General features: G+C 38.2%; 4 protein-coding genes across 7 annotated transcripts in view; 2 read left to right on the forward strand and 2 right to left on the reverse strand.

Annotated features, from left to right (window-relative positions):
* LOC100642909 (dynein axonemal heavy chain 1) overlaps positions 1–3,466 on the forward strand; it is a 51,246-nt gene extending 47,780 nt beyond the window's left edge. The window contains exons 50-57 of the mRNA XM_048406539.1: positions 71–250; positions 423–674; positions 755–907; positions 1,148–1,416; positions 1,623–1,849; positions 1,952–2,133; positions 2,286–2,409; positions 2,719–3,466. Coding sequence (XP_048262496.1) covers positions 71–250; positions 423–674; positions 755–907; positions 1,148–1,416; positions 1,623–1,849; positions 1,952–2,133; positions 2,286–2,409; positions 2,719–2,933 — 1,602 coding nt within the window. The 3' untranslated portion in view covers positions 2,934–3,466. The remainder of the gene's footprint in view (positions 1–70; positions 251–422; positions 675–754; positions 908–1,147; positions 1,417–1,622; positions 1,850–1,951; positions 2,134–2,285; positions 2,410–2,718) is intronic.
* LOC105665620 (serine--tRNA synthetase-like protein Slimp) lies at positions 3,466–5,504 on the reverse strand. Its single transcript, XM_012319349.3, has one exon. The coding sequence runs from the start codon at positions 5,502–5,504 to the stop codon at positions 4,053–4,055; it is 1,452 nt and encodes a 483-aa protein (XP_012174739.2). The 3' UTR covers positions 3,466–4,052.
* Positions 5,505–5,609: 105 nt separating this feature from the next.
* Positions 5,610–6,395, reverse strand: LOC100643513 (zinc finger protein 593 homolog). The gene is made up of 3 exons (XM_003402919.4): positions 6,249–6,395; positions 6,047–6,147; positions 5,610–5,850 (listed from the first exon to the last, which is right to left on the reverse strand). Exons 1-3 carry the CDS (start codon positions 6,336–6,338, stop codon positions 5,610–5,612), a joined length of 432 nt encoding a protein of 143 aa, XP_003402967.2. The 5' UTR covers positions 6,339–6,395.
* A 905-nt stretch (positions 6,396–7,300) lies between these two features.
* Positions 7,301–21,681, forward strand: part of LOC100643146 (AT-rich interactive domain-containing protein 2) — a 57,120-nt gene continuing 42,739 nt past the window's right edge. For all 4 annotated transcript variants that reach the window (XR_007224373.1, XM_012319345.3, XM_012319346.3 and 1 more), the window contains exons 1-2: positions 7,301–8,391; positions 9,691–9,784. Coding sequence is in view for 3 of the 4 variants with exons in the window: in XM_012319345.3 (XP_012174735.2) it covers positions 8,300–8,391; positions 9,691–9,784 (186 nt within the window). In the remaining variant the exon portion in view is untranslated. The remainder of the gene's footprint in view (positions 8,392–9,690; positions 9,785–21,681) is intronic.

The raw sequence follows: 21,681 nt of genomic DNA on the forward strand, positions 1-21,681 counted from the left end.
TCACGTGCGATTAGATAATTAACTAGACGATGAAATATATATTCGAAAGATCGAGGATACGTTTTTGCAGAATTGTCATCTAGCCCCGAGTTGGATGCCGGAGTTAGATTCGCTGGTCGAGCGTCTATCACGGACGAAAAACCATCGTGATTTTCGCTTGTGGCTAACCTCCGCACCTTCGCCAGACTTTCCCGTCAGCATTCTTCAGAACAGCAGTAAAATGACGGTCGAACCACCCCGGGGAATAAAGGTAAACGAAATCGTAGTATTTTAAATTCAAAACCTTACTTACCATCTTCCTCTTTTTTCTTATTCTCTTCGAAGAGTATCCTTTCTAATCATTTACTTGGAATTCTACCAAACCCGTGGAAAATATTCTCGAGACGACGGAAGAGAAAAATAGCTCGCTTGTTCGCTTTCAGGCAAACATGTTTCGCGTGTACTTGACGCAAGTGACGGAGATGCAAACGTTCATCGACTCTGCTCATGCGAGAGTTTGCCACTTCAAATGGTTGGTATTTTCCTTGTGTCTGTTTCACTCGGTACTACTGGAACGAAGAAAGTTCGGTTCCTTGGGATTCAATATACCGTACGAGTTCACCGACGGTGATTTAAGGATATGTATATCGCAGTTGCACATGTTTCTCTTGGAATACGACACCGTTCCGTTCAAGGTAATAAAAGCTCGATCATATTACGTCGACATGCGTAGTTGCACGGTTTGATTTCTCGTCGTTTCGCGTCGTTCGAACAGGTGCTGATATACACAGCTGGTCACATCAACTATGGCGGCCGAATTACGGACGACTGGGATCGTCGATGCGTGCTAACCATTCTGCGAGATTTTTACAGACAAGAGATTCTATCGTCGTCGTACCGATTCGACGAAGAAGGGCGTTACGTTCAAGTGTGTATCGTCGTCATAGCGTGATTTTACGACGCGAACAAACCAAAAATTATCCATCCGATATCGATACCCTTAAGAAAGGTTAAAAAAATTAAAATCGTTTAAAGAGGATGTACGAAAGGTATCGAGACGGTATCGCGGTAGTAGCAGTACGATAGACGTTGTCCGTTATTTCATTTAAGATCCACTCGCATCTCTGTGACAAATCGCGAACAAGGAAATATTTTTCACGCGTTCTAGCTACCAGACGCGGCCACGTTCCACGATTATATCGAGTACATAAAAACCTTCCCTCTCAACGACGACCCATCCATGTTCGGAATGCATCCAAACGCGGATATTAGCTTCGCGCAAGCGGAAACGTACGCCTGTCTGAACACGTTACTCGCGCTTCAGCCGCGACAAGTCGGAACCGCGGCTGCCAGTGTCGAAGAGGTGACCAATCGATTAGCCCAAGATATGCTGTCGACGATACCACGAACCTTCGATTTGGCCGTTATGCAGCAAAAGTATTTCGTCGAAATGTTCTTTTACGCGCATACATAGACCCATTTTCTACGCTCGCGATTATCAAAGACTCGGATAACCGATATTCCCTACATTTCAAACGTACGCGTGCAACGCGATGCTTCGTGGCTTTACGCCTCGCTACTACTACTTACGTCTTTCGTTTATTTACGCCAAGCGAATACACGATAACGGAAATATATCTCAGGTATCCGGTATTATACGAAGAGTCCTTTAACACTGTACTGCTTCAAGAAGCTATACGCTACAACGGTTTGCTGGATGTGGTAAAAACGACACTGGTGGATCTGTTGAAAGCTTTAAAAGGATTGGTTGTCATGTCTGAATACTTGGAAATTGTGTCCAACAGCCTGTACACTAACAGAATTCCACGAGTTTGGCAAGATAAGGGTTATCCTTCGTTAAAACCTCTCGGTAACGCTTTCACTGTCGCTTATCTAAATTTAACCGTTCGATTTGTTGTCCGAACAGACCTTCCAATTTTTCTTTGAATAATCGAGTTCGACGGAAACGCAGGTGCTTGGTTCCTGGATTTGAAAGAACGAATCCAATTTTTAAGGTCTTGGGAAAACAGAGGGATACCAGCAGCCTTTTGGATTTCCGGTTTCTACTTTCCGCAAGCATTTTTAACAGGCACTTTGCAGAATTTCGCACGCAAATACGTCGTATCCATCGACGCGATTGATTTCAGTTTCCAGGTAGCGAATTGATCGGACCATCAATTTCGTACGATATTATTCTTGTTACATCGCCAATGCGAAATGCGAATTTTACACATACTACCATATACTATGGACAAAGATTCGTCAAAACGAATAAACGATAAATCGAATTACCTTTAACGTTGTAGGTATTAAAATCGATACCAGAGCACAGACCGCCAAATGGTTGTGTTATTTATGGCCTGTTTCTTGAAGGATGTCGATGGGATGGAAACTATTTAAACGAATCTTTACCTAAGGAACTGTATACGAGTAAATATGACACGATATTCGAAGAAACATTATAAACGTTATATTCTTTTCGATAGCTTCGGCGTATTCGATCAATTTTTTCAATATGCTTTCGGTATACATATTCTCTGTCTGTTGTGCTACGATATATACCTATTTAAAATATACCTATTTACCATTTACTATCTTATAAATACTTATAAATGCATACATCTATACATCTATTTTTTACTACATTATATGCTATAACCTCTACAAAAATTCTCTTTCTCTCTCTATGTAATAATAACAATTCTCTTTCCAAGTGATTTCATGAATATCTTTTCGCAGACATGCCTCCGATTCTACTTTTGCCCGAAGTAGATCACAAGCAGCCCGAAGGAATCTACGTTTGTCCCGTGTACAAAACTATCAACCGAGCAGGAACATTGAGCACTACCGGTCATTCGACAAATTTTGTATTGCCGATGGAAATTCCTAGTCAAAAACCGCAAGCTCATTGGATCAAGAGAGGCGTAGCTCTGATTTGTGCATTGGATTATTAACCATATCTATTTTAATGTCCTTTGTTTCACTTGTAATCTCCATGTAATTGCTCTACATCACGTTTATTTAACCATATTATTCGTATTATTCTTTGTGCGAGTAAAACAAAATACTTGGTATAAAATTACGATAAAACGACAGAACAAGGGTATTGTTGTTGTTGTTGTTATTATTATTATTATTATTATTAACGAGAACGGACAACGAGTCTAACGATTGTTATCGTTCCGTTCTAATCGTTTTATATATCTCTCTCGTATAATTTTCGATCCTTCCTTTTTGATCTTCTATATTCCTCGTTAGCCCATTTCATGATCACAACCGTCGATAGAAATGCTGCGACAAAATAAGTGCTAATTAGTTTTTCATTTCTCAACGATAAAATAGTAATACACCTAATCGTATCATAATATTGTTAAGAAAATTTCATTATTCTTTTATACGCAATTTCGAGAATGCGTTATTTTACCTGGCGCCATCGGCATTAAAGCATGCATCGATCGTCTCAAGAAATTCGGTAAGCCATGAGAAATGGATTTTGCCCAAAATCTTTGATGCGTTGCGCACAAGGTATAATACACAATTTTTCTTACTCGTACCGGTAATTCTCCAAATTGTAAAACCATGTTATATATTGATCTTTTGAGTTTTCGACGGAAATAACGTGTACGCGACCCAACATACAGATTGATATAAAATTTTCCAAACGAAAGACAAAAGCATTCCGACTTTTAATATTACCTCCAAACACGTATAAATGTATGATGTTTCGAGCATTTATAGGTAACTATAAAAATAAACAACCAGACAAAGTAAACAACCATACGGATATTTACACGACTTTCTTAGATGTTTTTGATTAAATCAAAATTTATTTCCTTTCCTATTCCCATTCACAAATATATTTATTTCGCCAAAAGGAAAAAGAGAAATATATATATATATATATATATATATATATATATATATATATATAATACTACACATATATAATATATATGATACAATATAACACTATAAATATAAACAAAATATGCTAGAAACGACAAACATCAAAAAGTATGCGGAAGTCATGGTGTAAGACACTTGCAAGTATTTTAGAAATACATTTCCTAAATTTAGAGACAAGTATTATCTGCAGGCATATGTTCTAAGATTTTCTGTGGAATAACAAATTTATCTGGATTTTGTTCCAATAAGCATCCTAGAAGCCGTGGTACCGACAATACAGTGCCAGATATCACGGAAGGGAAGGATGGCCCATCTACCGACCGATACATAATCTGTAATCTTTTACTAAAATATTCACCGTACACGGATATATGACCAACTTCGATGTATTGTCTCGAGAAGGGAGACCACAGTTCGAAAGATACGCGCATTGATTCCCAAGGCCGCAATTCTGAAGATGACCTCAGCACAATTTGATAATGATCGCACACGTTATCGTACAACTTGCATACAGTGTTTAACAATCTTTCAAATTGCGTATGATACTCTTTACTTTTCCCATCCTTTACCAATATAAATGCAAGTGCGGCTGAAGCTTGACAAACAGTGAACAAACCAATTGGGATAGAACCTGCTCGAAAAGGGGTGTATTGCCTTCCAGTGGAAAAATATGCTACTGGAAAATGACGTGGATCTATTAACTGCTTTGCGTGCATTGCCAAAAATGAAAATAAACTTGCACCTCCAACAAGGTGCATACGATTCGGCGAATCTTTGTCTACTTCGCTATAATTGTCTATTATAAAAGCATCCGCAGGATCTTCGTGATTTAAACCAGAGCCGTCTATTATCAAGCTACGACTAAAATCTGCGCCCGCTACTCTGATCATATTATCCGCGCCAAGTATTTTTCCAGCGTAGCTTAATATACCAAGTTCAAAAAGAGCTGCGTCGTTACATAAATAGTACTGCATCGGATTTCTATACTCCAACAAACCGAGATGTCTTCCAATTTCGATGTGATTCTTCTTATCCGGGTGTGGACGTTCGTTTAAAGAATTAACGCGTTTTAATACGATAGGACCCTGGACCGGTGTCTTTCCGTCTAATTCATTTGGTAATTCAAACATTTTTTGCAAAATACTTTCCTTTAAAGTCTCTAAGGCATCTTTAATCATTCTCAAGTCGTGCTTTACTGCTGATACTTGCAATTTTAATTTTGTAAATTCCGCTTGTTCCTCTGCGGTTAAACTTTCTTTTTTTTCAAAAAGAGGAACTAGTTTGTCCGATATCTCTTGGCTTCTCTGTTCTAATTTAGATTTATTCGTATGCACACAACTGTAAAAGTCCCACATACTTTTAACATCCTTAGCGTTCAAATTTAATTTCCGCGCTGCCAAATCTTGCTGTAACTTTTCGGTATCTGTTAATCTTTTATCAAAATCTATATACGGTTGTATAAATGAATAATATTCTTTGCCATTAATGTTTGAAATAAATAATGCAGAAGCATATCGTCTTTTAGAAATCCATAGCACATCGACAAATTTCAAAGTATTATGCGTTACGCATTTACGAATCATACATCTCTCTATGAAACGTGCTACGTGATTTGCCATTCTAACTATTTATAAACTTTTACGACTTTCCGATAACTTTTATGATTGTTATACGCTTTTATAAGTTTCTCGAAAACGAATTTCGTTTATTAAAAAAATTAATTTCTATGCATCCACTTTTGCTATTTTAATTTTTGGCGGAATGTCCGACTGAACGTCCATTTTGCAACTGTCACGACTTATCGTCTCAATTTTTCTCTTTTGTGGAGCGATATAACTTCCTTTGCCAGCTGCCCTTTCCGATTCCTCGATGGAATACGGTTCCAGCTCAAGAGCTTTCAGTCTTCGTTTATGAACTTTCGTTGTAAAATGATCGTTCAAGGCGATATCATTTATAAAGTATCTCCTACAGATAAAAATGAATTCGTTAGTACATTTCAACGTTCATAATACAAAAGTAGAGAGACATCACCATATACAAAATAACCATTTAAATGTAAAAATAATACATACGTACGCACAAAGGTTACAAAATAACAGAGTACATGTATCGAAAGGTTATATTACTTAAAATGATATATCACGTTACGTTATACACTCACGCGCAATGAATACAGTAGTATTGGCCTGCCCCGGGTTTATCCAAGTCTACTTTCTGATTTAATAGTCTTTCTACATTTTTGTCATTCAAATCTTCATCGATCTAAAATAAAGAATATCGTGTAACAATTGCCGTTCGTACATACGTACCCACGTGGCGTATCATAAAGGTTAGGTTAGATTTTTGAAATTAAGTTATCATACCTCGTCCAAATCTTTCGTTCTTCTTTTAGTTCGCCAACCTTTTTTTAAATGTGTGTCCCCTCTGTGATATTTTTTACGTTTATAAGTCATTCCCAATGAAAGATTAATCTACACGATGAAATTAAATCCCACTGCCTATCACGTTCACACCTACAAAACGGTATTACAACAAACAAGGAGTACATATGTTTCGACAAAATGTGTGTAAATCGCTATGTCCAAAGGAATGCCTTCTATCCTCGATTTATTGAGATAAACGGTAAATAATAGTTATATATTAAATTCAATAATTCACGCAGTTGTAACAATTCAGTGTCAATTTATAACCTGTTTGAAAAAAATGCGAAGAAATAAGGTAAAGTGTGTGGTTAAAGTTTGATTTACGGTTCGTTCTCATCGAAACGAGCGTCAATCTTATAAAATCTTTAATTTTACACGATCGTTTACACATTCGTTTAAAACATTCGCCAATGTATGAAGTGTATAAAATCAATGTGCACAAATTGATTATGTATATAATAGAATTTATAGTAGTTTCACAACTGCTGGAGACTTTTTAGCGTTGCTATTGGTCAAACGTCACGGTGGCTTCGCCTTTATGAGAATTCGTAAAAAGGTTATAATGGTGTGATAGAGTTTACAGCGGTAAGTATCGTGAATGGTATTAAAATTGGTCGGTATTCTTCTGCGATTGTAATTCTTTCGAACACTTCTCTGAAAACCAGCGAAATTGAGAGCAGATACATTTTTGTGAAATGGACTTGAAACATACAATATATCGACGAAGGTGATATTAGAAAGGGCAAATTTACAAATTGCCTCGAGAAAGTACGGATGATAAGGAAATGTTTAATATCGAGCGTTTAACGTAAAAATACAACGGAGATGAGAGTTAATTGAAGAAGAAGAGACTAGGATTAAAAAGAAAGAACATTCGTAAATGGGCATGCGCAGTAATTTGCTTTGAAACTGATGGTAGTGCTGTGGAAGAACCGTCAGATGTCGGTATAATATGTTAGAGTAGGTCGCGCCTCTATCGGCGAAGCGTCGCATCAATTCAAACGGTGCGCCAGTGACTTGAGGGGGGTCCACACCATTTTGAAAGTAAAAATACTGCGCGACCCGGGATTTTGTTTGTGCGGTTCGGCGAGGGTAAAAAAGCGGCGAGGGCTAGGCTGTGTGGTATGGTCGGGGCAACGCGGTGTCGCGCGTAAAATGACGTAGAATGTGCGAGGGTGTGCCGCGTGCGGTACGAGGTGTGTTAGCGGAAACGGTGTCGCGGTGTGTAGGGTCGGCGCTGACCGTAGCTATCGTAGCGTACGGGAAATTGGCTGTGGCTTCGCCAATGGATGCCAGGCAGGAGGAGACGCCATTTTGATATACGGGCGCACGTCAAGCGTTCGCTCGTAGGGAAACGCGGTCTCGAGTCGGTCTGCCGCTTCGCGTAGGACCGCGCAGGTGAATTCTGTGGTTCGTTCGGTTGAAGAGTATCGTTGGTACGAGTGCGTGGCGCAACGTATCCGAACGGTATCGTTGACAAGTGACAGGTGAATCGATCGGGCCGCGAGGAAAGTCGCGTTGCGGCCCCGTGCCCGTAACACGGTTCGCTCGGTTGATTGGTAGTGACTACTGTGTGTGGAACTACGTGTACATTCGGATTTTTCCCCACGCGGCCGAGAGTCGAGTGTGCACAGCGAGGGACAACGTAGCTAGTGTATATTGGTGCGCGGGGATCCGGGGTGGCGGTGTACGCGGCAGGGAAAAGCCGCTGCTGTCTCGCTGGTTTCGCGCGCGCGAGAGAGGCCACCGGCCGACACTTTGGGCCAGGACAAGACGACCCGATGTCGGGAGCGGGTCGCGACCCCGTGTCGACCCGTGGTCGTCCTCGTCCTCGCGTATCCATCTCTTTCATAGCACCAGGACACACCTGGCGTAAATGTGCTCTCATGAGCGCCCATGTGCACCTCTCTTTCTGCCTGCTGCCCTTACGTGCCCTGTAAATCCAGAGCACACCCCGATTAGCACGCCCACGCACTCTATCACTCGCGAATATGGCCAAGATCCTCAACAAGGACCCCGTCACCTACGAGAGGGAGAGGGACAACTTCCTTAAGGACCTCCGTCATTTCCATGAGACTAGAGGGTAAGCTGATTTCGATGCTTCTCATTCTCCCATTCCATTATTTATCTCTCTGTCTGGCTACTCTCTCATACATCGATCATTATTTTCCGCTCCGTTTCCTCGTTTGCATTCAACCTTTTTCTCTATTTTTCGTTTCTTTTCTTTATTATTATTATTATCATCATCATCATTATTGTTATTATTATTATTATTTATATATCTTCCTCGATTCGATCGCTAGAAACATTTATTCTCGTTCTATCGTTCTCGCAACGTTTCGAAAGTGATTCGGATTAACATTGCCTACCCAGAATGTAGACAAAGTTGAGGTTATGTACGATTAGTTTAAAGTTTCCCAGAGAAACTCGCCTTTGTGCAAGCCATTTGTTTACGTGTGTTCCATGTTTTCTTTATCGACAATTATCGGTCGCCTATCTTATTGCGATTGAGGTTACGTTCGATCGAAACGAACAATATTATGATCAACTTGTTGATTTTTTTTTCCTTTCTTTCATTCGAATTTATGTCGCTCGATATCGCGATTCTTGTAAACGCTAAGGTTTTTTCTTCATTCGATAACTGGATTTTAATGATATTAACACGAATGTACAAGTGTTTGAACAATCGAATAACTGCGAATCATTTCACGCGTAAACACTGTCCTTTATTACGTCATTGTTCATGTTTTATTAGTTTAGGAAACGGATACAAAGCATTCTCGATGATCATACTAAATGGTTTTAGCCTCAATCGGAATTTGTCTATTTGTCACTGAATCTGTGTATTCGTTGAATACAATGTTGAATACAATCAAAGAATCGACATGTTTTCACCTAATTTTTATTTTTAATAATTTATTAATTTTATATACTTTTTAATTTACGACATCAATATAAAAATATAATGTAACTCCTAACTGTATATATATATATAACTATATATATAACTGTATGTGTATATATATATATACATGATATGTATAGTATGTATATATGTATAGTGATATGTATAGTACAGTTATACATGATATATATATATATATATATAAAATAGTACTATACATATCATGTATAACTTAATACATATATATAAATGTGCAATTACGCATACTGAAGAAAATCAAATGTTTCTATCGTTTAACAAATAAGGAGATAACAAGTTAATAAGTGATCTATCATTTACTTCGGCGAATGCTAAGATTCAAAAAATAAAATTCACAGTACAGTAATTTATGCCATTATTTCTGTACTCTATAAATATCACATTTTTCTATTATATCGTTGGTTTTTTTACACATTTCGTAAATTTGACACGTTTCAGGACTCCGTTCAAGAAAAATCCGAAAATCAATGGAAAAGATATAGATCTGTACTTGTTGTACGTTGTCGTTACTGCCCATGGCGGATGGATAAAGGTGAGTCCATACTGACGTGTATGTATACAGTTTTCTCTTTAGTTTTTCAAGTACTTTCCCCAACATGCCCCATGTACAAAAATATTTGATATCCATAACTTCGTACGTAATTCTCACGTAACACAATGAGCGAAAATGTCAGAAATATTATGTTTCTATGTATTATTAGCAAAACGTGTGAATAGGGTTTTACCACGTACCTGGATACGGTATATGCTCTCATTTTGCACTCATTTTTACACTCGTGATCCGTTCGTTTGAATTATAGTTTCCACACTAATTTATATTTCTTGATCATTTCTCTTTTAGATTATTATCATTGCAAATACATGCAATATACCAAGGTTCATAGGATGATGCTTTGAATAAAAATAAGACACTATAATGAGAATATTATTTTGCTTCTCGTTATCCTTATATCATTTTATATGATAAAAAGAAGGATAATTTTATAATTTAATACTTAGGGTACGAATCACCCGTGTTCGTACTATTACGATACTTGTCTACACTTTAGGCACATTGAATGAGGTGTATCAATCGTTTATCTTTTATTTTATTTCAAGCACAATAAGAAAATGATACTCGAATATAAAGTTTATCGAATGTGTAGGTCTAACATTTTGTCTATTATATTCTAATAAAAACTTATCGCGTTATATTACAATACTGTGACAAAGCTTCGAAACACGCATAAAGTATCTATGTGGACTAAGAAATAAAGAAGTGAATCTCGGATAAGCTTACTTCTCACCGTTAGCAAACGTGTAACTTTTATAAGATAATGCGAATTTTTATGAAATTTATGCGATGAAGGAGGAATTTCGAACGTCCCAATTTCCTTGTCGTCAAACAATTGGCTTTTCTCAGTTATATCCAATCTAGTTCGAATATATTCAACCGTACGTGGAGCAACGTTTATTCACAAATCAGTTTCACGATCGGTTCGGGTCATTCTGTCGCATTCCGTATTTTCATTCCAAGTTACATGCCAGAGTGTCCATCCTACCGATCAGGTACTCGATTCGGTTCTACGCATCGAAATCGCTTTGGCTCGTTTACCCACCTCGAATTTCGAGTATGCGAATGCCTCGAGCGTCCGCGCACGCTTCTAGGCGCGGAAAGGACGAGTGGTCGCGTGTTCTTTGCGACGGAAACCTCCCAAATCCAAGACTACCAGTCTACTAAATATGTACTAAGTATGTGTGTGTATATATATATATATATATATATATGCAATCCCCTTAAGGTAGAATTATTAAAAAAATTAATAATCTGCAAACTAATTTGTAATGTGCCAAACAAAATTGAAAATGATAAATCAACACAACCAAATATTAAATTTGATAAATACAACTTACTTTATAAAAAATGCATTGTTTTAGTTATATGATTCAAATTCGTAAAACGTTGGAACACATTTGCGACAAAATTTCTTCTTCGGTAATTCTTCTAATACGTACTTCTGCCCTTCCCCTTTTTTCTCTTGTTTCAAGTTCTATCGTTAAAAAAAAAAGAAAAAAAAAAAGGTTTGGAATTTTTGACTTGGGGTGCTTTACTGCTAGAAATACACGAGGTTCGATCCATCACGCGTGATTAATAATCGAGCAATGCGTCCCGGAAACGCGGGAAAACGATTGTTTGGCGAAACGGGTACACTCGTTCGTCGATCACGTGCTTCGAAAATGAAACTTGATCGGCGCATTATATTATAACAATGACAAAATTTATAGCTCCTTTATTACGTGAAATCAAAGTAAATAACCTTGATAATAATTGCATAAAAGTGTAACTAAATTGCTATTTTATATCTTTGTTTATGATATTTTTCAAAGAAAGAAACAGTTCACTCTACATGACATATTGGATGGTTGGATTATTTGTTATATTAGAAGATTTTACAACCTATTATTATATATTAGATATTATGGGATATGGCGGTTCACGTAAACAACGCAATAGTGTAATATTCGCCTCTTTTGAACTACTAACTAACTACAACCATCTATGTAACGTTCACGTATAATTATATTCGTTTAATAGTCAAAATATTTTATTTGATTTCTTTTTATTTGATATTTAAATTTACTGGGCGTGTACTGCCACACGTTTGATATAAGCACAATTTTCAAAACCATGTGGTGCATATAAATATACATACATACGTATATTTCGCAAAGAGTGTACAATTTTTCAATTTACTCGAGATATACTTATGAGCAGGAAATACGTATGTACATCGTACATAGATGTAAAACGTGAAACTTGATGCTATCTAGAATACAATTATTTGGTTATACTTTTACACTTGCGATAGTTAGAGTTGAGCATATTGGCAATCTTTTTAGCACAGGAAGCTCACTGTATACATTTTTCGCGATTAACCTCGCCTAACCTCGATTTCCGATAATCGCGTCTTTCTCATCGGGAAAAGACCCAAAACCAAAAGGTCACCGCCCAAAGTTACACAACGTGTACGGCACGAACTTGTCAAGTTTATAAACAGTAATTTACGCGCGCGTGTTGTCATTCATGCACGTGGATCGATACGTACGCGTAACATTATGGTTAACGAATCTTACAGAAAACAAGAATGAATCATGTTCGGGTATTTCTTACATTTTGACGAACATACGGTATTGTTCGCATAAAGCCAGGTGCACGCTGACAGACAATTGTCCGTAGACATGCGTTGTTTGTCCAAGAGAATTTATTAGCATTATTATCTTTTAATATTCGACATGTAGGTTTGGAATACATTTTAATAAACTGAATCGATTCGGATGTAATTTCTTTAACGTGTCAAATAGATTTCTCTTTCCGGTGGAAAGGTCTTTTCAGGGAACACCGAGGTCTTTGAGATCCTGCATTGACTCGAATCAATTCAGAATTCAATCTCAGATCTAATTTCTGACCATATTTTTCCAGATTTTTTTAGAAAGTAAAAGCAACTTTACAAGGTAAATATATATATATATATATATATATATATATATATAAATTGTTGGGGTTCGGCGTTAAAATTTACGAGAGAGCCTTGTTGTTAGAACTGGGTTCACGGAGTGAAATTGACGATGTCGAGTTGTCAACTATGTATACACGTTATGTTTACGTCATTTATCGATATCACGCATACGCACGCTCGCGTGTTTCTTTTCGCACGCTCAAATTCTCAGGTCATTTATTCATCCGAATGTTCGCCTCGATGTGGTTTCTTTGTATTATGCATATGGGAAACGATAGAATAGAATTCGTTTCCATAAAACTTCTTGTTAATGTAAATTTGAATTCATTTCTTTTTGAATATTTTATTTAACATTGGAAAACAAACTGTGAAGTTTGAACAGTGATTCGGACATTTCAATGAAATAATTGGTCGTCCATTTGATTCACATAGTAGTTTTCGATTCGTCTAACGTAACGAGATCTCTTTGCTCTACGATGAGTAACGAAGTGATCGAAATGATTTTTTTGTACGCGGTATCCTTGTCTCTGCTACTCTCCGCTGCTGCCATAATTCGATCGGTTTATTTAAGAATAATACGTATCTATTCTTTTTTTTTTTTCTTTTTTTTCAAAATGAACCAATCTTTACGTTTGGTGATCGCAAAATTATTTCTTCGTTTAAAGATAAGTTGTAAGAGAAAGTAGTAGCCGTTGTATAACTTTTCAAATCGATATTGGAACGTTGAAACATGCGTTCTGTTAAAGATAGAATTTTTGCTGGTTGTTTATACCTGCGTCGTTGTTTCGTCGCTTTTTCGTTATACTCAAAACACCACCGTGTAACAATTTTTGCAGTTAAAGTCAAAGCGTTCCCAACTACTTTTTCGTTCGAAATAATTTATTGGTAATGCGCTTTTTGTATTCGAACGGGCTTCCGCATCCTCGTGACAGCGTTCTCTACCGAGATAAACCAAGGATATTTCTTTACGCAATTACGAGAGAAACATACTGCCTCGGATCAAAAAATTACAACCCTTTATAACGCATCGCTATGAGATTCTCTCAAATAGAATGTACGTTACATAGTTATAAAATAAGCTATTTCATTCGCATAAGTTTCTGCATGATTGCTTCTCTAGAGTAAAAACCGTTGGTCTATGTTTTCTTAAGAACCGATTCGATATATATATAGTTGTATGTATGCACATAAACGTCGTTCATAGGTATGCACTTGTGCGGTGGCAGCGCTGCGGCATAACATGGCGCGAAGCTTTTCACCTCTCTTCCTTCTCGTTGCATCTGGTAGCATCTTAACGTATACCATCCGTCAAAATAACCATTATACACGTCCTTTCTTAAATACAGTCGTACCTTCTATGCAATGATCCACTACTTTCGCGCGTACAATCTTTTATAATTCGTTTCTCTGTTAGAAATTGAAATTCCTCGTTGGACGTTGGTATATAATTTATGTCGCTTTCTACCTAAACTGAATTTGAAATAACTATTTATAAGTTCGAGCATTGTAGTTCATTCGAGCATACTTTACATTTGAAAACGAATAATACTTATTTGCCATTTCATATCAATCACTTCGAAGAATTAGAAAAATTATGATTTTTCTATAACGGATTAAGTCTACGGACGGCGCAATCAACAATTTTAATATTCGTTCCTTTGTTAGAAATACTTCATCGAATTGTCACTTTCCGGGAAAGTCGTACCACGGAACACGTTCCGCACAATGAAAAGACGCGTCTGGCTTCTTCTCGCTTCCCTTCTCCCATCGAATCTCCTTTTTCAACTTGCGAAAAAGTGCAAACGCATATAGAGATCGAGAGGACGACTTATTCGTCATCGAAGTTATCGTCAAGGGTACAACCCTCTGAAAATATGCATAACCTATACCACAGCGATTCCCCACGAAAGAATCATAGTGAATTCTCCAGCGAATAGCGGAACTTTTATAAGAAACAAAATTTCATTAAACTTCTTACCTTTCATTTTCTTTTTCCGCTAATTAAACTTATCGATGCGGATCAAGAGGACAAAATATACCCATCATGGGAATTATAAGTGTTTTCGCTTATTTCTCCTATTTCTGAAAAGTTTTTTTATTTCTCTTTTCTCGTGTATTGATGTATTTATGAAATTTACTATTTTTCGATCTTCGTCTCGGATTTCCACGCGATTCGAGACACCGCTTCACGTCGGTCAAACGTCGACCGCAACAACACAACGCTTCGCGCTCGAAAAGGAAGCGCGATGCATCCAAGCGGAAAACTCTGAAATTCGTTTCTTCGGACTATGGACGTTGCTGCAAAGGCACCTTTTCCATCTTGAGGCAACGAATTAAGCGTTAGCGATCGAATACTGCTATAAATTCCAATCCAAGCCACTATTCTAGCAACTTTCGATCAATCGTTTCTCCATGCTCGATGTATCGCAAATCACGATAGTCATGGTGCATCAATTATGCAACGACTTATCAAGTCGTTTGTAATCGACGAATCAGAGAAAACAAAAAAGACAAGAACGAGATAGATTGGATTTGATTCTACCGTAGAATCCCGACTGTAAAATACTCGGCTAGAATATCACCTTTTTTTAGATCCTTAAAAGTTGAGTTGGGTTGTTGAGCTCGTTGAAGCCGAAATTAAGCGTCGTTCTTCGTGGAAATAAGGCGTAAAAAATTTCGGCCAACCTGTTGATATGCGATGTCCTCGTGAATTTTGACGATGCCTCTTTTTAAATTTGGTACTCTTAACCTACTGTACGTACCGCTTACTCTGTACGGTTTTGAATCGTGAGTAACGATTTAGGTTTCGGTTGCTTTTTATTTTTTGACCGCGCGCGGCGGCACGAGGCGGCCGGTTAGGCTGTTATCATAAAGAGAACGGTAAGCGATAAAATTGGCATTGACTGTGCCGTCACGTGTTTTGCCGCTTACCGCTCTGTATGATCATGGCGTTACACGGATTTCCGCGGTTATGAGTGTCAAGACCTTTGTCGGGAAAGTTTTCAAAGTCGTCCAGTTCCGTGGAAAATGATCATTTTCGGCTTTAGCGACTTGAAATATCCTCGAAAATACACATTCGAACAAAAAATTTTGCAACTCGGACGCTATACTTTACCCTAGAATTTTTTCAATAATTGGACAACTGTTCCGGAAATCCAAACGTACGGACAATACGGAAGTTGTTGCAAGGTCAGGGTCACTTGCAGAGAGGTATAATTCGGGGTGGGAGATAGATCATGAACCGAAAGTGGGAAGAAGGTGCGCGCAGAAGGGCGGGGGAGGGGAGGGGGCGAGGGAGCGAGGATGAGATGGTGCGAGTAGGGAATAAGAAAGAGGGAGAGAGAATATTATATGAGAAGGAGGAGTAGGAGGAGGAGGAGGAGGAGTAGTTGGTGGTGCGGCGTACGAGGGCTTCCCCTCAACAAGTGTGATCGAAGCTCGCTAGACTATATAACCCGCGGCTGGGTCGCGACTACGCTCAGACTCAGAATGCATCGTGGAGTGCGGATCTGTGATTCGAGCGGGTTGACGCCATGTTCTCCGTCGCGCGCCACCGGCAGACCTAGTCGATCAATTTGATTATTACAGCCAAGATATCGAGAGTATTCTTTACGGGGGAAAATATCTTTAGGTATTTTGGCGTGTTTTTGCATTTTGTGATCCATCGACAATTAATCGATTGGGTGGTTAAAAAATAATTTTTGTTATTCAATTTACTATTTGATAAAACTTGCGTCAAAACTAAAGTATCAAAATCATACATCCTTTTTCTGTACAGCATATCCGCGATCATTTCTGTTCAGTTTAAATCATTCGGTGTAACTCAAGGTCAAGTATTTGAGATCAGATTTTTCTAATCTTTCCAGCGATGAGTAAATTCGGATAATAACTAATCCGATTGATCGATTCTACGAAGTATAATACGTACCCTATAAGAAGGCAAATTTTTTCTGCAGTGACTCGTTGCGGATGTCGATTATGGAAATCGAGTCGGTTTTCCCAGCGTGCTTCTGAATCATATCGTTCTTTATCTATCAGCATATTATGTGTTTATTCTAAATCTATGCTCTTGCAACGTTCGAGCTCTAATTTAACGTCTTGGAGATACGTATAGAATACGTATATATGTATATATAGTTTTTAGAATTATTTTTATTGAAATGGAAGAGAGTAAATAACGTTTCCATTTCGAATTTAACGACGTGTGTGTTTCGCACGCCTGAAATTTGAAAATATGCTAACGTAACACGAATCGTGAATTAGTATTACAAAGATGAACGAACTAAAATGGGATACCAAACTTTTGTATAATTTACAATTATCTACAGTAATACTGTATCTTTGCCCGGTTAACTGTCGCAGCGTTATCCCCACCACTTCTCGGGATTGTTAGTACGGGGCGAACATCCGTGTGTTATCTCTCGCTTAAGGTATTTATAGCGTGGATTGGTTTTCTTACGATTTCTTTGAAATTTTGACGATACGTTATTTAGTATCGAGGTGGTATATATGTTGTCCGTGATAGTGGTAGTTGCGCTGGGCCTCGTCCGGAGTAATTGTCGCTAGGGGCTGTAGATGTCACGGCTGGGGTATTGCCGATTTTTCCTCCGTTTTTTGCTGCGTGGAAGAAAAATCGGACTCCGGTCGTCGGGATTCGAAACCCGGGTTCCGAACGTTCGTAACCCAAGGCGCTAACCACTGCGCTGCCGTTGTCCGACGCTAGTTAGTGTCGAGTGGTGGTATTTGGATTGTCAAGTACCGCCACAATATATTATATATAAAGAATCACACACACATATGTATATATATACACGATTCAATTTTTAAAGAGCCTGGTCTTATCGAAATGGAGATATTCGCTTTGAAAGTTGGAAGTTTTATCACGTAATCCGTGTAGTAAGTGGCTGAAGAAATTACCTTTTGATTAATTGCGGGAAAACCGTTCTTACAAAGTTGCTAAAAAGCTAATATGTCGCGTGAAATGGCTAAAAGAATCTTTTTGTAGAAAAACAATTCAACCCCGACCTCGTCGGTTTCCAATAAAAGTAACGCGAAATATGTAATTTCGGCGTGCAAAGTGCCGTATAATATGACGAGAAGTGCCGTTCTGGCCATTTCTGAATTGTTTGTTAGCGCGCGTGTAGAAAGTACAGACAGCCAAGAAATTCCTTCCTAGAGAGAGAATCTGGGACATTGCGGCGAAGAATATGACTTTCGAGGCTTCGCGTATGTTAGTTTTGAGGTGTATTGTCGCGCTACAAATACCTTAATATCGTCGATGACATCGCTATAGGTCATCGAATCGATAAAATTTTTCTTTTCTTTCCTCATATTTTATTATTGCAAGATTGCTTTTATCGGTATGCTGACAATTTTGCGATGATAGTGATTACTAGACACGAAGATGATCGAGTAATTTATTACTGAACTTACTTCATTAATAGATAGTAAAATACGTATGTAATAGACAATTGCTTGAATGTTTATTTTTTTAGTTAGTGTAACATATATTGCTAGTTTCTAAGTTTGTAATTATTTGACATTTTTTGCGTTACATTTGTGATACGTTGATGCACTTGACGATACGTTTTTGCTGTCACCGCCCATAAGCTATATCTCCTTCCATTTTACTTACCTCCCTTAAAAAAAAAGTATTCCAAGTGTCTTTGTTAAGAAATTCTCCGCCTTCACAGGGTCGTTAAAAGGCTGTTCACTCTTGGGAGGTTCACGATCTACCAACTTCTCGAAATCAATTGGTTTTTACCGCGCGACGGTCGCTTCGGCAAAAAGACAGAAAAGGGAAAAAAAAAAGATATCTCGTATGTTCGCCCGGTTGAATTTATCAGCGCGTTACGAGGCTAAGTCACTCTACTCCGGTTAAGGAGTAGTCGGCGTGAAGTGAAAGTGTGTAGAGATAGAAATTATTAGCGAGTCGCTGGTGTGTAGAGCGGATTCTTACAGAAGTAAAACGATTGGATAACTCGAAACTCATACTCGTGTGTGCACACGCGCATCAGAGCGCGCTCTCCTGTCGGAATACATCTGGAAGTTTTTCGCGAGTGCGCGCGGGCGGACGGGCGCGCGGGCGCGCGTTCGGCTACAAGAAATTCGAAATAAATTATAGTGATCTTCGAGCTAGACGTGTGTAGCCGGCTGTCCGTTCTACGTTCGCTTTTCTAATCCATAAACTTGTTCGTGCTTGGTTAAAGAAATGCCTCTACTGACTGCTACAGTCACGCAGTTACACGTGTAATGAAGGAAATAAGAGTCTTATTCAGAAAGCTGTAAATACTTTTCTTCTTCTTATGTCACATTTGTTATTACCAACTTTGCAGACCGTTGTTATTATTATCGAAGTTAATGAAGAGAACGAATTTGATTATAATTAGTATCTTTATAACGGGTATCTGATAAAAATTGGAAAATTATTAATTTATTGCTGAAAATTCTATAGATTGTTTTGGGTACGTAATATTTACACGATTGCAACAACTTTAATGATTTATCCTATTGAATGAAATTACTGCCGATAATGTAACGTTTTATATTTAATAATTATTTAATTAGATTTTATGGGTACAGTGTTCGCGTTGAATTTTATGAATACAAGTTTTGAATATGCAGTATGAATATAAGTTTATTGCACTAGGATTCTTTCTTTACTCTTCATTTCGCATACTTTATTTAATTGAAATATCACAAATACGACATTATAATTAATAATATACGTTTAGCAGTAATCAACGAAAAGGAATGAAGTGGTAATGAGAGAAGCTACTGTTCTAAAACGTAATTTTTACAAAGGTAGAAGAGACAACGTTATTCAGAGCTTCAGTGCGTGCCTTCGATAAATATATTCTTACGATAAAAAAACTTTAGGTTCTTATCTTTATTTCCGTTCTCTAATTGTAATTGTTTTTAGTCGTATCTAGAACGGTGTAATAGAACAGCAGCGTGAAACCAATGACAGTAATGAAATTGCAGAAACAGTGATAGCCTTATCGAGTGCATTATATGACCGCGCCTACTTTAAAATTGAAATCGTCGATTACTGAGATCAAGAAGAACCAGTATGCTCGCAGTTGATCATTAATCTTCTTTCTATTAATCGAAATACAGTAACGTAGAAAAGAAAAATAAAGCAAGAGGAAGAACCATTGCTTTTTCTTGTGAAATTTATGAAATAGTAAGTGAAATTTTATAAAATATTTTGTTGTTAATAAATTTCGATCCAAGGAATATAAATTGTAAAATCGTTCGGCTTTTTTGACGAGTGCTCCGTTATTATTTCACTTACAGAAATATTTCAGCCACATTGAAACGTATAATGCTATTTATACTCGGTAACCAGATGGAAACGTTAAATGTCGATCAAAGTCCTATGTGAACTCGATATATAGTTCCTGGAAAATAATAAATGAAGTTTAATATGTTTTGTGAATTGCTTCTATTTTTATTTATGCGAGATTACATATAATTTTGTTAAAAAGTAGCATTGAAAAAGGGTGCAGAGAAATTTTTGTAGCCGCGAGTAATGGTGTTAATTTTTAATGAAAAAATAAAATACGATGCAAATCCACGATGTCATGTACTACGGAGTTATAAGAGTACAGAAATATTCGAGGTAATACGTTTCGCCTCCTCACATGTCGGTTCGCTGTTGCATACCAAGCGTGCTGGGTTCGTCAGTCTCGCACAGTTTGCTGCTAATCTAAATATTTTATCTGAGGTTCCAATTTCGAAATCATAGACCAGCTAGAAAATGAACGTGCTTCATTATTTTTAGCTATTTTCGGTCACACGAATGGATAATTCCAATATTTCGTTAGAATCTTTGAAACGTCAAACGAGGAATTCTCTGAAACAAGCAAGTAAAGACTTATTATATTCTAAAATGTTTATGAGATTTGTAGAAGATTTTTTATTTGATGAATCGATGTGAAATCGAAGATGAAGTACAGTTCGAAGTGAGCTTCTCCTGGAGTTTATCCGCTGCACGAGCAAGTAGAAACACACGTGTAAAATCACCGAAACGCGTCGCGATCGAGCGACCAACCAGATAAAAACATAGGCGTAAACCACGCGTAAAATAAATTGTAAAGCCTTTGCGTTTTATCGGGATAACGTGTGTTGTCAAAGAACCCAGTGGCGGAACATCACGCTCCTACCGGTTCCGGCAAGAAAAAGCGCGGGGCGGGGACAAGAGGAAGACGAGGAGGAGGAGGAGGAGGAGGAGGAGGAGGAGGAAAAAAGAAAAAGAAAGGAGAGACCCCTTTGCAAACGAGAGGAGCCCCGGGAGAAAGAGCACGATTGCGAGAGCAGCGTAGAGTCAGAAGGATACGCTATGTACTTATGCAGAAAGAGACAGAGGGAAAGCGTTATACGTTCGCAAGTGTCCGGCTTGTTCAAGGGCGCGACTGGTATACGGGAGAGTCTTCGGATGGCCGTCAAATGGGCACGCAGCGTAGTCTGGCATTGGTCTGCTCGCTATACGCAGTGCGTGTAGCGTACGAGGAATCCACGACGAAGTCGGTAATGCTGAGTCAGTCAGGTGCCGCGGCGCCTCTTACATCGCTTGTACTTGGAAATGGTAGGTGCGCACGTAACAGAGAGAAAGAGTGAGAGAGACGAAACGAATAAGATATGGAACCTAAAGTATGTTAAAAGATCAGTATTAAAGAGAAAAGTATTACGATTGACCGTAAAAAGAAAGGGAACAAAGGGAAAAGAAGGAGGTAATAGAGAAAAGAGAAAGGCAAGATATAAAGGGGGAATGAAATGGAAAGAGAAAGAGACGAAGCGCTATTGTTGGGATGGAGAGGGAGCGGGGCGTTCGCTGGTTCGCTCCCCGGTGATGAGGTACGGTCGATATGGCAACGCCGCGCCCTGGTACACGCATACCGGCATCACTGCCCGCCCAACCATCGAACAG

Source organism: Bombus terrestris, chromosome 6, assembly GCF_910591885.1.
Source record: "Bombus terrestris chromosome 6, iyBomTerr1.2, whole genome shotgun sequence".
Classification (NCBI taxonomy): Eukaryota; Metazoa; Arthropoda; class Insecta; order Hymenoptera; family Apidae; genus Bombus; species Bombus terrestris.